We start from the raw sequence: 14,998 nt of genomic DNA on the forward strand, positions 1-14,998 counted from the left end.
CAAGAACCAAAAGACTGGAAACCTATTGTATACAGAGGGAGGAGAGCAATGTTTAATGAGAAAATAAGCATTTAACAAGGCAGTCATGGCTCAAGTTTGATACAAAAAGGTGGGCCACCTTGATAGTTTTTCAACTGGTCATTCAATACAATACCGTTTCGTTGAATTCAACATTGCACACCATTCTGTCATACTGAACGCAACCCTGTTACTTAATCACAATAAATCGCAAACATGCTTTGCTTGCTCTTTAACATAATACAACTTTGGACTTTATGTAAATCTAAATTACCATCACATTTTTTACACTTCAATGGGTAGTTCCAAGTAATGTTTTATCAATAAAAATGAAACTTTTTTTTAACGGTACCTGCCGACATTCAGGGCTCTAATCAATCCATACCCTAGGTCGAAAAAAAATGGATTAAGACAATGTAATAATTCTATGTGGCAGTTAGAAAATAAACACATTCATTGGCCCAGCACGGTTGCTGATTCTACAGGATTAGCATTGAAAATGTGACATCAAGTAACGGCTGTAGATCTGAAAACATTTATAGAATGAAATTAAACAGTTCCTGTGTTTGCTGGGTAGTTATCTGAAATTCACTACGATTGTGTTTATTTTCCACTTTGATGGCGAACTTTCTTTACTACCATGCTGACCAGACCGTGCGCGAGCATCGCAAAATAAATGTAGAAATCTGTTATCCAATAATTGCACCCACACTGCTCACACGTGTTGCAAAGGGCTAAAATAGGAGTCCTTTCTATTTCTGACTCAGATCATGCTGAAAGTCCTTCCTCTCCCATCTCCTCATTGGTTTATAGAAGCAGGTACCCACGTGCCATCTCCTCATTGGTTATAACCCACGTGGGTGATTGAAAGACGAACTGTGTTGCCGGTCGGTGTAGTAATACTATGAAAGTTTAGATGCCAATCACCATATAAGTTCAAAGATGAAAAAGCCTGGAAGGGGGAGAGATGACAAGAAACGATTCGGTTTTATGTGTGGATTAATGGTTGGAGTAGAGGACCTTGTGCATTTCAGGTAAAATAACTCAATCTTAATATCCCAGGACAAATTAGCTAGCAACAGCGAGCTAAATTGCCATACATTTTTAATTTGGGGACAGGTCGAAAAGCATTAATGTAATTGGTTCAGTGTTTGTTTTCATATTTTAACCTACGTGTCGTGATCGCGTTTGGTGTAGGGGGACAAAATAAATGTATGCACGATGGTGCACGCGCGCAGCCAGTTTGGGTTCCGTTTAACACTCAAGTCATTTTCGCTCCAGTGAATTTTATTATTTGGAACGCTTCTGCACGTTATTACTTTTAACCTTTATCTTCGACCAAGTCTGTATCACAGAAGTTCAACGTTACAGCGTGATTGAACTGTAAATGCAAGTTCCCCCTTGTTAGCGGAGACTAACACTGCATATGTCAGCACCCTTTACATTTCTATCGCGCAATTTGTTTGGGCTTATTCAAACCTTATTGTGGAAGTGCGGCATTACAACCTGATTTAAATTTAAAAGGCAATGTTCCAGTGTTAGAGGAGACTGCATTCACTGTAAATGCTGCATACGGCAATTACCTTTCCTATCTCGCAATCTGTAACGCTTCAGTGATACAGATTGAAGAGCCCCAAGTCTCATAACTATCAATGGCCTCAGGAGGGATAGTATCTTTAATGTCCTCCTCTCCGGCACATTTAGACATTATTCCATTTAAGATTGACCACATCATTGAGTGGCTGCAAGGTTCAATTTAATGAAAGGCAAGTTTAATAATGTGATGATTCTTCAGTCACAATCCAGTCTGATCTGTACATGTTGGTACATTTCCCAAATAAACTAATTAAAACCGATAGAATAAATCATTTGATGCTGATAAACACTCCCCCTGACTTATTTTCCCTTTCAACAAAGCCCCCTTTTTTAAAAATCGCTGTACAACTTTAAATCAATCTTGACATAAATATGGCAGTAGAGTTATAGGGATACATTTTTTTAAAAGAACACTGTCCATTGATTGCTTGATCTCACAGGCAAGAACATTGCCTTAACGTGATGGGTCATGCAAATTTCCCCAACTTCAAAGATGTTCCATCAGTCTTTCTGTATTGACACAGGTGATGTCATTCTCAGTCTTTTGAAATGTTTAAGTTGACACTTCACATTTACTAACGTACATTTTTGTACATTCCCATACGTGTCTAGCTAATCTGTGAAATGTAACAGGATTTTGTGTAAACGGGTCTTCTGTATAGTGCATTTTAATCATGTTCGTAACAACATGAGTGTACCTCAGTTCTTGCATTTGTAAAAAACAAAAAAACAAAGCGAGGAGGTCTGATGCAGAGAGTACCTAAGATGGCCGCCTAGCGAAAAAGGCACAATTCAGTCTTCAGTTTTGCCCTGGGTCTTATAGGCCTGCTTGCGGAGGTGATTCTCGATCTCCTCACGGAACACCAGCATGCCCAGGTGGGAGTGGGACGCCTCATTCATGGCTTTGGACTGGATGCACATGCGATACTGTTCTGGAGTCAGCTCGTCTGCACACTGCTTCTCGTGCCACAGGTGGAAGAGGCCAGATACTGGCGTACGCGTCACGATCAGGTCGCTCCGCAGGTACTTCCTGTACAAGTGGACATCTTCCACACCCCAACCTTTCACCTCCAGGTCAAAACCTCCTAGAAAATATAATTGAGGGGTAGTGAGATCTCTTGCTTATAGAATTGTCACAGTAAAAATACATAGAAAGCACACAACACCGTAGCAATGTGTCGGTTAACACGGCTTACCTATATTAAGGAAGTCCGAGCGATACTGACATGTCATTCCAAAGCCAAAATCTCTCCAGAATCCAGCATCTTTCTTGTGAATCTATACGGAAAGAACACTTGACATTGGCAAGTTGACTAATGTAAACATTGAGTTAGAGTTAAATACACTACATATACACAAAAGTATGTTGACACCCCTTAAAATTAGTGGAATCGGCTATTTCTGCCACACCCGTTGCTGACAGGTGTATAAAATCGAGCACACAGACATGCAATCTCCATAGCCAAACATTGGCAGTAGAATGGCTTTACTGAAGAGCTCAGTGACTTTCAACGTGGCACCGTCATAGGATACCATTTCAACAAGTCAGTTCGTAAAATGTATGCACTGCTAGAGCTGCCCCCTCCCTGTAAGTGCTTCTATTGTGAAGTGGAAACGTCTAGGAGCAAAAACGGCTCAGCTGCGAAGTGGTTGGCCACACAAGCTAAGAGAACGGGGCCGCCAAGTGCTGAAGCACGTAAAAATAGTCCGTCCTCAGTTGCAAAATTCACTACCGAGTTCCAAACGGTCTCTGGAAGCAACGTCAGCACAAGAACTGTTTGTCGGGAGCTTCATGAAATGGGTTTCCATGGCTCAGCAGCCACACACAAGCCTACGATCACCATGCGCGTTGCAAAGTGTTGGCTGGAGTGGTCTAAACCTCACCGCCATTAGACTTGAGTAGTGGAAACGCGTTCTCTGGAGTGACGAATCACGTTTCTCCATCTGGCAGTCCGACAGATTAATCTGGGTTTGGTGGATGCCAGGAGAACGCTACCTCCCCGAATGCATAGTGTCAACTGTAAACTTTGGTGAAGGAGGAATAATGGTCTGGGGCTGTTTTTCATGGTTCGGGCTAGGCCCTTTAGTTCCAGTGAAGGGAAATCTTGACAATGACATGGTAACAGTTTGGGAAGACCCTTTACTGTTTCAGCATGACAATGCCACCGTGCACAAAGTGAGGCCCACACATTAATGGTTTGTCGATCGGTGTGGAAGAACTTGACTGGCCTGCACAGAGCCCTGACCTCAACCCCATCGAACACCTTTGGGATGAATTGGAACACCAACTGCCAGGCCTAATCGCCCAACACAGTGCCCAACCTCACTAATGCTCGTGGCTGTCCCTGCAGCAATTTGGAAAGCCTTCCCAGAACATTGGAGACTTATAGCAACCAAGGGGGAGACAAACTCCATATTAATGCCCATGATTTTGGAATGAGATGTTCAACGAGCATACTTTTGGTCATGTAGTGTATATATGTTTTGTCATCCATTTTTACAGATACTTACAAGTTGACTTTCAATGGGAGGAGCCAGCTCCAGATTTCCATAGACTATGGCAGGATTATACAAACTGAAAACCACTGGATAAAATACTCTCTTGTCTACAAAAAGAAAACAAGATGGAGGTTGAAATATATTTTGGTACAAATTACATGCAAAATGCCAATAGTACACATTTATAAAAAAGACAAGTCACACACTGCCCGCATTAAGTACTCATGAAAAACCCCAAAGAATTTGAAGGATTGGAAACAGTAGGGATGTGCATCGTTCTCTTTCAAGATTATTCGATACGTACAGTTGAAGTCGGAAGTTTACATACACCCTAGCCAAATACATTTAAACTCGGTTTTCACAATTCCTGACATTTAATCCTAGTAAAAATGCCATGTCTTAGGTCAGTTAGGATCACACCTTTATTTTAAGAATGTGAAATGTCAGAATAATAGTAGAGAGAATGATTTGAGCTTTTATTTCATTCCCAGTGGGTCAGAAGTTTACATACACTCAATTAGTATTTGGTAGCATTGCCTTTAAATTGTTTAACTTGGGTCAAATGTTTTGGGTAGCCTTCCACAAGCTTCCCACAATAAGTTGGGTGAATTTTGACCCATTCCTCCTGACAGAGCTGGTGTAATTGAGTCAGGTTTGTAAGCCTCCTTGCTCGCACACACTTTTCAGTTCTGCCCACAAATTTCCTATAGGATTGAGGTCAGGGCTTTGTGATGGTCACGCCAATACCTTGACTTTGTTGTCCTTAAGCCATTTTGCCACAACTTTGGAAGTATGCTTGGGGTCATTGTCCATTTGGAAGACACATTTGCGACCAAGCTTTAACTTCCTGACTGTCTTGAGATGTTGCTTCAATATATCCACATAATTTTCCTCCCTCATGATGCCATCTATTTTGTGAAGTGCACCAGTCCCTCCTGCAGCAAAGCACCCCCACAACATGATGCTACCACCCCCGTGCTTCACAGTTGGGATGGTGTTCTTCAGCTTGCAAGCATCCCCTTTTTCCTCCAAACATAACGATGGTCATTATGGCCAAACAGTTCTATTTTTGTTTCATCCGACCAGAGGACTTTTCTCCCCAAATTACAATCTTTGTCCCTATGTGCAGTTGCAAACCATAGTCTGGCGTTTTTATGGTGGTTTTGGAGCAGTGGCTTCTTCCTTGCTGAGCGGCCTTTCAGGTTATGTCGATATAGGACTCGTTTTACTGTGGATATAGATACTTTTGTATCTGTTTCCTCCAGCATCTTGACAAGGTCCTTTGCTGGGATTGATTTGCACTTTTCACACCAAAGTACGTTCATCTCTAGGAGACAGAACGCGTCTCCTTTCTGAGCGGTATGACGGCTCCGTGGTCCCATGGTGTTTATACTTGCGTACTATTGTTTGTACAGATGAACGTGGTACCTTCAGGCGTTTGGAAATTGCTCCTAAGGAAGAACCAGACTTATGGAAGAACCAGACTTCAAGCGAAGGGGCACTGAGTTGAAGGTAGGCCTTGAAATACATCCACAGGTACACCTCCAATTGACTCAAATTATGTTAATTAGCCTATCAGACGCTTCTAAACCCATAACATCATTTTCTGGAATTTTCTAAGCTGTTTAAAGGCACAGTCAACTTAGTGTATGTAAACTTCTGACCCACTGGAATTGTAATATAGTGAATTATAAGTGAAATCATCTGTCTGTAAACAATTGTTGGAAAAATTACTTGTGTCATGCACAAAGTAGATGTCCTAACCAACTTGCCAAAACTATAGTTTGTTAACAAGAAATTTGTGGAGTTTTAATGACTCCAACCTAAGTGTATGTACACTTGACTTCAACTGTATCTACAGTGCATTCGGAAAGTATTCAGACCCCTTCTTGCAAATTCTTTTACGTTACAGCATTATTCTAAAATGTATTCATATATTTTGTCCTCATCAATCTACATACAATACCTCAATGACAAAGTGAAAACAGTTTTTTGAATGTTTAGAAAATGTATTAATTTAAATAAAACATCTGCAGCATTGAAGCACTGCAAGAACACAGTGGCCTCCATTCTTAAATGGAAGAAGTTTGGAACCACCAAGACTCTACCTAGAGCTGGCCGCCCGGCCAAACTGAGCAATTGGGGGAGAAGGGCCTTGGTCAGGGAGGTGACCAAGAACCCGCTGGTCACTCTGACAGAGCTCCTCTGTGGAGATGGGAGAACCTTCCAGAAGGACAACCATCTTTGCAGCACTCCACCAATCAGGCCTTTGTGGTAGAGTGGCCAGACGGAAGCCACTCCTAAGTAAAAGGCACAAACCCAGCCCACTTGGAGTTTGCCAAAAGGCACCTGAAGGACTCTCAGACCATGACAAACAAGATTCTCTGCTCTGATGAACCCAAGATTGAACTCTTTGGCCTGAATGCCAAGCAACACATCTGGAGGAAACCTTGCACCATACCTACGGTGAAGCATGGTGGTGGCAGCAAGGGATGTTTTTCAGCGGCAGGGACTGGGAGACTTTTCAGGATAGACGGAAAGATGAAAGGAGCAAATACAGAGAGATCCTTGATGAAAACCTGCTCCAGAGCACTCAGGACCTCAGACTGGGCCAAGGTTCACCTTCCAACACAGCTATGATGCTAAGCACACAGCCAAGCCAATGTAGGAGTAGCTTCGGGACAAGTCTCTGAATGTCCTTGAGTGGCCCAGCCAGAGCCCCGACTTGAACCAGATCACCTGCTTGAGAGGATCTGCAGAGAAGAATGGGAGAAACTCCCCAAATACAGGTGTGCCAAGCTTGTAGTATTATACCCAAGAAGACTCGCGGCTGTAATCGCTGCCAAAGGTGCTTCAACAAAGTAAAGGGTTTGAATACTTTATTTTATAAATTTGCTTTGTCATTATGGGGTATTGTGTGTAGATTGAGGAAAAAACATCAATTTTAGGAGAAGGCTGATAAACTTTTAAGTTACAACTTAACGAAATGTGGAAAAAGTCAATGGGTCTGAATATTTTGAATGCACTGTAGATACATGGGCTCCGATACAGGAACAATAAGTTTTAGTATGAAACGATTCAGTGCGTTTTGATTTGATTCGAGAAAGAAACGATTTGGTTCGATACGATTCCACGCACTACCATTTGTTGCATAAACACATTCATTTTCCATTCTAAGTTAAAATTTGCTGCCGATGGAGATCATGACCTGGGCCTCTGAGCTGGATCTGTCTGAGCTGACTTCTGCGTGTGTGTGTAAATGATAAATGGTCTATGGTGTATGTACTATGTAGGCACCTGACCTGAGCCATAAGGGAGACTAGGCATCTACCACCCCACTTCCATTATCAGATTGGGGGGGGGGCGGCGGCAATGTAGCATATGTTTTTTTGGGTTCTGAAATCACCATCACTCACTAATTAACATGTCATTTTTGCAGATTAAGTGTTTGAGCTAGTAATGGATCAATATTTATCGTTTACAAATTAGCTATGACACAGTCAATGAATATATAGCAAAATTTGGATTTCATCCCCATCTGAAAATCGAATGGTTTTGACTGTTTGGAAGTTTAGTGAGCTTCTTCTCTCCTCCCAATTTGGCCATGCAGTGCGCGCCTCGCACTTTACCCTATATATCTAAAAACGACCACACACACACGCTGATGGTGAACCTGAACAATATAAATAAAATATATTGTTAAGGCCCGTTCAGCAGGTAGTCAGATAAAAGTTGCGTCTCCAGTAGTTTACTTTTATTCCGGCAAAACACATTTTCAACAGTGTATAGATAACAATAACCTTGCAAATTACATAGGTTGTCGCGCAAGTCATTTTAGCATTTGAACACTGAAGGTGCCATTACAGATCAGGAACAGGCCGCCTACCTCACGCTGGTCAGCACACGAAGCTGGGCACAATGCGCAGTTTGACTAGGCTACTGATATTCCCGAGGTAGTTCGGCACGCAAAATGACTTGACTGTCAACACAATTACATGCTTAGTTCGACACTGAAGGAGAGGGCGCATCAGTTGTCACAAAAGATGAGGTATTTTCAGAAGGTAGAAAGTAATATGAGCAACAACAAAAAAAAAAACAACGATTCGTACCATTTCAATCGATTTTCTGACCGATGTTTGCAAAATTTGGATCCGTTTCGGGGTCCGCGGCCGATGCAGTCATATCTCAAACGTTTAAAATCGGGGAACGATGCGTGTTGGTGTAGGCTACAATGTTTTGATAGAAGGCACCTACTTGGAGCGGTGTGAAGGAGGCAGGTGTTGAGATAGTCCAGTGTGAAGTAGATATCCACATCACAGAAGAACATCAATACGTCACCCTTCTTCCAGGCGCGGGCTCCGATGTCCAGACCCCTGCCCCTGGAAAACTCCTCGTCCACTGGGATAAGGGTGTAGTTGGAAAAACTCTCCTCCCTACAAACCAACAATGTAATTTCAGTTATCTGTTTGAGCACGAAACGTCTAGACTAGAAACATATAGACAAGTGACAGATGTCCCGCAGTAAAATCCTATCAAAAGCACATCGTAAATCCTTTCATTCATGTTAAAAGAAAACAAACCTGGACATTTTTTCCAAATAAGACTTCACCTCTCGTAAGCCCTCTTGTCCAAAGTAGACCACCGTAAGATGCACTCCCCTATCATGTTTTATGCAAACTTCCCTGCAATCACAAAAACAAAAATTACACAATCTTTACAAAATAGTAGGTATAGGTTGCATATTGCCATTTTCACATGACTCACCACCACTGACCTGAAGTTGTGTAGGAACTGTGAGAATGCCTCTGTTCTGCCCGCCAATGGCACAATGATATTAATGACGACTCCGGACGTTTCTACGGATGTGCTCCTGACTTTCATTAAAGGACCGAATGGACGGAAAAGAGTAACGTGGTGGAAATTGCCGGAGTCCTCTTTTGCAAAGAAGAGCTCGTAGAGTGTGCCTTTGTCCCGTTCCGTTCTGTAAAGCCCTGCCCACATAAGGGTAAACATCAGAGTTTTGTCAAACATAAGGAACAAATATTGTTCAACTTTAAAAGGCAAGATTACATCATTTTTTTGCATCCATGAAACAAGCAGATAGTGATCTGCATTAGGGGTTCCCATGCTGGCCCTCAGCCCTTCCAGATATTTGGCAGCACTAGCACATGCAAGCGGTCAACTTATCATCAGGATCAGGTTGAGAACCACTGTTATACATTACCCCTGTATAACTCTCTTACCCTCAGTAAAGTGGCTCTCTGTGTACGCCTGCCTCTGCATGGGCACATCATCCTCCTGGCCATCCTCCTCGTCTGGGTTGTTTATGACGTCCAGGGCCGCCTCAATGACCTCCACCAGCTCGTCCCTGCGGTCCTTCCGCATAGGCTTCTCCTCTGGGTGCCTGGTCAGCCCCATCTCCAGCTGATACACCTTACCGGAGTTGAAGCTCTCGAAGGGGACCAGGGCGTACTCGCTGGGCAGCCGTGCACCCGTGTTCACCTCGGCTTTGTCGATCTGGGAGTGGAGGAACTCGAGGAGATCCCCAGGCACCTGGTCCTTGGTCTCAGCCAGTCCCTGGACCCCGACGCCTTCCTTCCTGTCCTGCAGGACCTTGAGCTTCTCACTCATCTGCTGGAGCTCCTGCTTGAGCTGGGCGATCTGCCTCTTGAGGCTGGCGGCACGGCTGAGGTGGTGCTCCTCTTGCTCTTGCAGCAGGGCCTGGTAGTACTCCTTCCCATAGGACTCCCCTCCCAAGCCAGGCAGGACCAGGCTGACGTCAGCTGGGGGAGTGCACTCCAGCAAGTAAGCAAAAAGGAAGAGGACCAGCAGCAGGACGAGCCCCAGGAACAGCCAGCGCATCCGTCCCTGCAGCGGAAAGCTTCGCCTGGGCATCACGCTCGCATCCGGTCTATGGGCGACGACTCTGCATTCCCTTTCCCGTCAGGTAAATCTACCTCAAGCTGGACAGAATTAGGTCCAATGCATATTCTAGGAATGTTAAAAAGTCCACTCTAATTAACAAGTTAGATTAACAAGGTGGACGTTTGTTCCGAGTGCTGCTATAAAAAGCTACTTTGTTCATTCATGTCACATTATTCAGATAAAGTCATGAACACCTCTGGTGCATCTTGTTTGATGATTGCAATGTGACTTATCTTGCAGGTGTTACATTGTCAGTGGAATCCATTTGGATTTCTTCCATCAGTGTATACATTATTTAGAACCTTTCGATGAAAAAGCACTCATTCAGCAATCATTGTTCATTCATGTCATATTCAGATGGTGTCAACAAATGATGCAAGAAAGAAAATGCTGGTGCAATAAACATACCTAGACGTAGCAATGACTTCAAGAGGAACTTGAATTTCATGTTTTACGTACAGTACCAGTCAAAAGTTTAGACACCTACTCATTCAAGGGTTTTTCTTTATATTTCATATTTTCTACATTGTAGAAAAATATAGTGACGACATCAAAACTATGAAATAACACATAAGAAATCATATAGTAACCAAAAGAGTGTTAAACAAATCAAAATCTATTTTATATTTGAGGTTCTTCAAAGTAGCCACCATTGCCTTGATGACTGCTATGCACACTCTTGGCATTCTCTCAACCAGCTTCATGAGGAATGCTTTTCCAGCAGTTTTGAAGGAGTTGCCACATATGCTGAGCACTTGTTGGCTGCTTTTTCCTTCACTCTGCGGTCCAACTCATCCCAAACCATCTCAATTGGGTTGAGGTCGGGTGATTGTGGAGGCCAGGTCATCTGATGCAGCACTCCATCACTCTCCTTCGTCAAATAGTCCTTACACACCCTAGAGGTGTGGTTTGGGTCATTGCCCTGTTGAAAAACAAATCATATTCTAAATAAATCACAGTGTCACCAGCAAAGCACCCGCACACCTCCTCCATGCTTCACGGTGGGAACCACACATCTGGAGATCATCCGTTCACCTACTCTGCATCTCAAAAAGACACAGCAGTTGGAACCAAAAATATCATCATCAAAGGGAAGATTTTCACCGGTCTAATGTCCATTGCTCATGTTTCTTGGCCCAAGCAAGTCTCTTCTTCTCATTGGTGTCCTTAAGTTGTGGTTTCTTTGCAGCAACTTGACCATGAAGGCCTGATTCACACAGTCTCCTCTGAACAGATGATGTTGAGATGTCTGTTACTTGAACTCTGAGGCATTTATTTGGGCTGCAATCTGAGGCTGGTAACTCTAATGAGCTTATCCTCTGCAGCACAGGTAACACAGCATCTTCCTTTCCTGTGGTGGTCCTCGTGAGAGCTAGTTTCATCATAGCGCTTGATGGTTTTTGTGACTGCACTTGAAGAAACCTTCAAAGTTCTTGAAATGTTCCGTATTGACTGACCTTCATTTCTTAAAATAACGATGGACCGTCGCTTCTCTTTGCTTATTTGAGCTGTTCTTTTCATAATATGGACTTGGTCTTTTACCAAATAGGGCTATCTTCTGAATACCACCCCTAACTTGTCACAACAACTGATTGGCTCAAACGCATTAAGAAGGGACGAAATTACACAAATTAACTTTTAACAAGGCATTCCAGGTGACTACCTCATGAAGCTGGTTGAGAGAATGCCAAGAGTGTGCAAAGCTGTCAAGGCAAAAGGTTGCTGCTTTGAAGAATCTGAAATGTATTTTGATGTGTTTAACACTTTTTGGTTACTACATGATTCCATATGTGTTATTTCATAGTTTGTCTTCACTACTATTCTACAATGTAGAAAATAGTAAAAATAAAGAAAAACCCTGGAATGAGTAGGTGTCCAAACTTTTGACTGGTACTACACGTATATGAGAATAGACTTTCACCTGAACCACTTTCCCTCAAAGTGATTTTTATTCAAGACTCGATCTGAGGGATGTCCAGCAATGCCTGTCTGCTTATGGAACTACTACATCTAGGAAGGTAGCTAACGTTAGCCAACAACGACAACAACATTAGCCGAACTAATGAGCTTGTGGCTGGGTAACTACTGTAGCAAACAAGCTACAAAGGGAACCAGAGTTGGCTAGCTGAAAAACTAGCTAACACCTAACGTTAGATACGTGTAAACAACCGCTTACTATGAGCCGGTTGGAACGATTGTGTAGCTAGCTAGCTGTATATCGAGAAATATTTGCTTTGAACAGTATATTTTTTGCAAATACTTACCAAGATATTCAGCTCTCCGTGTAAGGACTAAAAAGCAGTAGCATCAAAAATAATTATTCTAAACAACGCCACGGAGCAAAGTGGACTGATCGAGAAAAAAAAGAGTACTTCCGCAAAAGAGTTTCTGTAGCTTCTTCATCGGTGGGGTTTATTTTATCGGTGGTTGACATCCAACGTTATGGTGCATTACCGCCACCTACTGTACTGGAGTGTGGGCCATAGACAGGGAGAAATGAAATCGTACCTGCCAGCCCCGTTGCCCTTAAAAAATATAACAAAATATTTGAGACTATATCTAATGAAGTTCTACTCAATATACTCTTTAAACTAATTTCCTGTATCCACTTCTCCCTCATACTAGATCTCAGCCTCTCTCTTTCCTCTGATACTGCCCACACTGCAGCAATACATGCTCCACGGTCTCTGTTTCCTGGCAATAATCACACTTTCCTGTTGGATGCTTTCCTATCACATTTACGGACTTATTGAACTGACTGTGTCCCACCCTTAATCTTGCAAATATAGCCTCCTCTCTTCTATCCCTTTCTGCCATCCTCCCCTCCCCAACTTTCCTCTGAACATGAAGTAAATGCCTGCTCTTAGTCTCTCTATTATACTGCTGCTGCCATCTCTGCACCATCACTGTCCATATCAGGCTTTTTGCCCCTGCCTTGCTCATTGAAACTACAACATCAACATCCCCACTACTAAGTGCTTGTTTAGCCAGTACATCAACTGCCTCGTTCCCCTCCATCAACACATGGGCTGGGACCCAAATAAATCTTATCTGTCTAATCCTGCCATGGGTTTGTAGCACCTCATAAAGCAGGTCTTGTCTGCTACGTGACCTAAAGGACTGGAAACTCATTAACACTGCACATGAATCAGAGCAAATGTCTGTCTGGCTTGACTTCCTCCACCAACTGCAAGGCCAACAGTATGGCCATCAGCTCCGCCATATATACAGCCAGATGATCTGTAACACATTTTCTGACTTCCACTCCACATTCCTGCACTACAAAAGCTGACCCAGTACATCCTGTCCTTGGATCTTTTGATCCATCTGTGTAAATGGTCACAAAATCCTGATACACAGTATCCAGACTTCTCTTAAACACCCTCCCTATCTTTCTGTAGTCTCTACAACACTTCTAGATCAACTACTGGAGGTGGGAGCAGCCATGGTGGATTTACAGGAATAGCTACCATTGGACTAAACTCCCTTCCATACAGTCCCTTCGCCTGGGTATTACCCACCCACCCAAAGCTTGTGTTCTGTCTTCGCTCATGTTCCCAGCATGCCTTTAAAATCCCTTTTGTAAGATGAGACACCCCATGTCCCTGTAGGTTGACCCAATAATTCATTGCCAGCTGCTGTCTCCTAATCTGCAATGGCATATCCCAGCATCTCCACCTGTAGCGCAGCCACTGGAGAGGTCCGAAACACCCCACTACATATTCTGAGCCCTTCAAATGTATTTATATAGCCCTTCTTACATCAGCTGATGTCTCAAAATGCTGTACAGAAACCCAGCCTAAAACCCCAAACAGCAAGTAATGCAGGTGTAGAAGCACGGTGGCTAGGAAAAACTCCCTAGAAAAGGCCAAAACCTAGGAAGAAACCTAGAGAGGAACCAGGCTATGAGGGGTGGCCAGTCCTCTTCTGGCTGTGCCGGGTGGAGATTTGAACATCTTGGCCATGTTCTGTTATAATGTTCATGAATGACCAACATGGTCAAATAATAATCACAGTAGTGATTGCCCCTGTATGACATCTAGCCTTTCCAATGACGTTCGGGCTGCCGAACCATACGCTATACTGCCATAGTCTATTAGAGATCGGATCAATGCAACATACATGGTCCTCAATGAGGAACGCCCAGTCCCCCCCCCCCCCCCACCCTTCCCCATCGGACAGCGCATCACATTTAGTACCTTCTTACACTTTCCCACCACTCTCTCAATGTGTTCTGCCCAGGTCAGTCTAGTGTCAAAGTATACCGCTAGGAACCTGAAGGACCCCACCATCTCCAAGTTTCTACCATATAACCTCAAGCATACCTCATCTCACACCTTCCTCCTGGTAGAGAACTCTGAGTTCTCTCTACAGAGAACCTGAATCCCACATTAATGCCCACCGCTCTACCTCATCAATTGCTTCCTGTACCTTCCTGACTATGTATGGCACATTTCTTTCCCTCTTCCATAAGGCCCCATCATCTGCAAATATCGACCTCCCAATGTCTGGCTGTACCTGAGAGTAAACATCATTGATCATGATTGAGAACAACAGAGGACTAATCACGCTCCCCTGTGGTGTACCGTTATCCACCAGGTATACGTCCCTACCCTCACCCGGGATAGACCTTCCAAACAGGAAATCCTTTATTCAGTTGTACATTCTTCCTCCTACCCCCATAATATCAAGCTTGATTAATAATCCCTCCTTCCACATCATACGCCTTCTCCTCATCAAAAAAGACAGCTACAACAGTCTCCTTGTTCACCTGAGCCTTCCTGACCTCTGCTTATAAGCAGAGCACTGGGTCCATAGTTCCTCTTCCCTTCCTGAACCCACTCTTATGTGGCGATACTAGCCCCCTGCTCTCTAGGAAGTGTGTTACCCAGGGGCGGAAATCCCTGGGGGGACAGGGGGGACACGACCCCCCCCCATCCTGGGAAAAATGATTTGTCCC

General features: G+C 43.5%; 1 protein-coding gene across 4 annotated transcripts; it reads right to left on the reverse strand.

Annotated features, from left to right (window-relative positions):
• Window positions 1–30: 30 nt before the first annotated feature.
• On the reverse strand, window positions 31–12,423 carry csgalnact2 (chondroitin sulfate N-acetylgalactosaminyltransferase 2). Of its 4 annotated transcripts, none has more exons than XM_014153972.2 (8): window positions 12,303–12,423; window positions 9,357–10,076; window positions 8,888–9,104; window positions 8,694–8,795; window positions 8,368–8,546; window positions 4,126–4,220; window positions 2,811–2,892; window positions 31–2,699 (listed from the first exon to the last, which is right to left on the reverse strand). In XM_014153972.2, the coding sequence occupies exons 2-8, from the start codon at window positions 10,006–10,008 to the stop codon at window positions 2,407–2,409; spliced, it is 1,620 nt and encodes a 539-aa protein (XP_014009447.2). In that variant the 5' UTR covers window positions 10,009–10,076; window positions 12,303–12,423; the 3' UTR covers window positions 31–2,406.
• Between the last annotated feature and the right edge of the window lie 2,575 nt (window positions 12,424–14,998).

The sequence above is a fragment of the Salmo salar genome, chromosome ssa18 (genome assembly GCF_905237065.1).
Source record: "Salmo salar chromosome ssa18, Ssal_v3.1, whole genome shotgun sequence".
NCBI classification, from domain to species: Eukaryota; Metazoa; Chordata; class Actinopteri; order Salmoniformes; family Salmonidae; genus Salmo; species Salmo salar.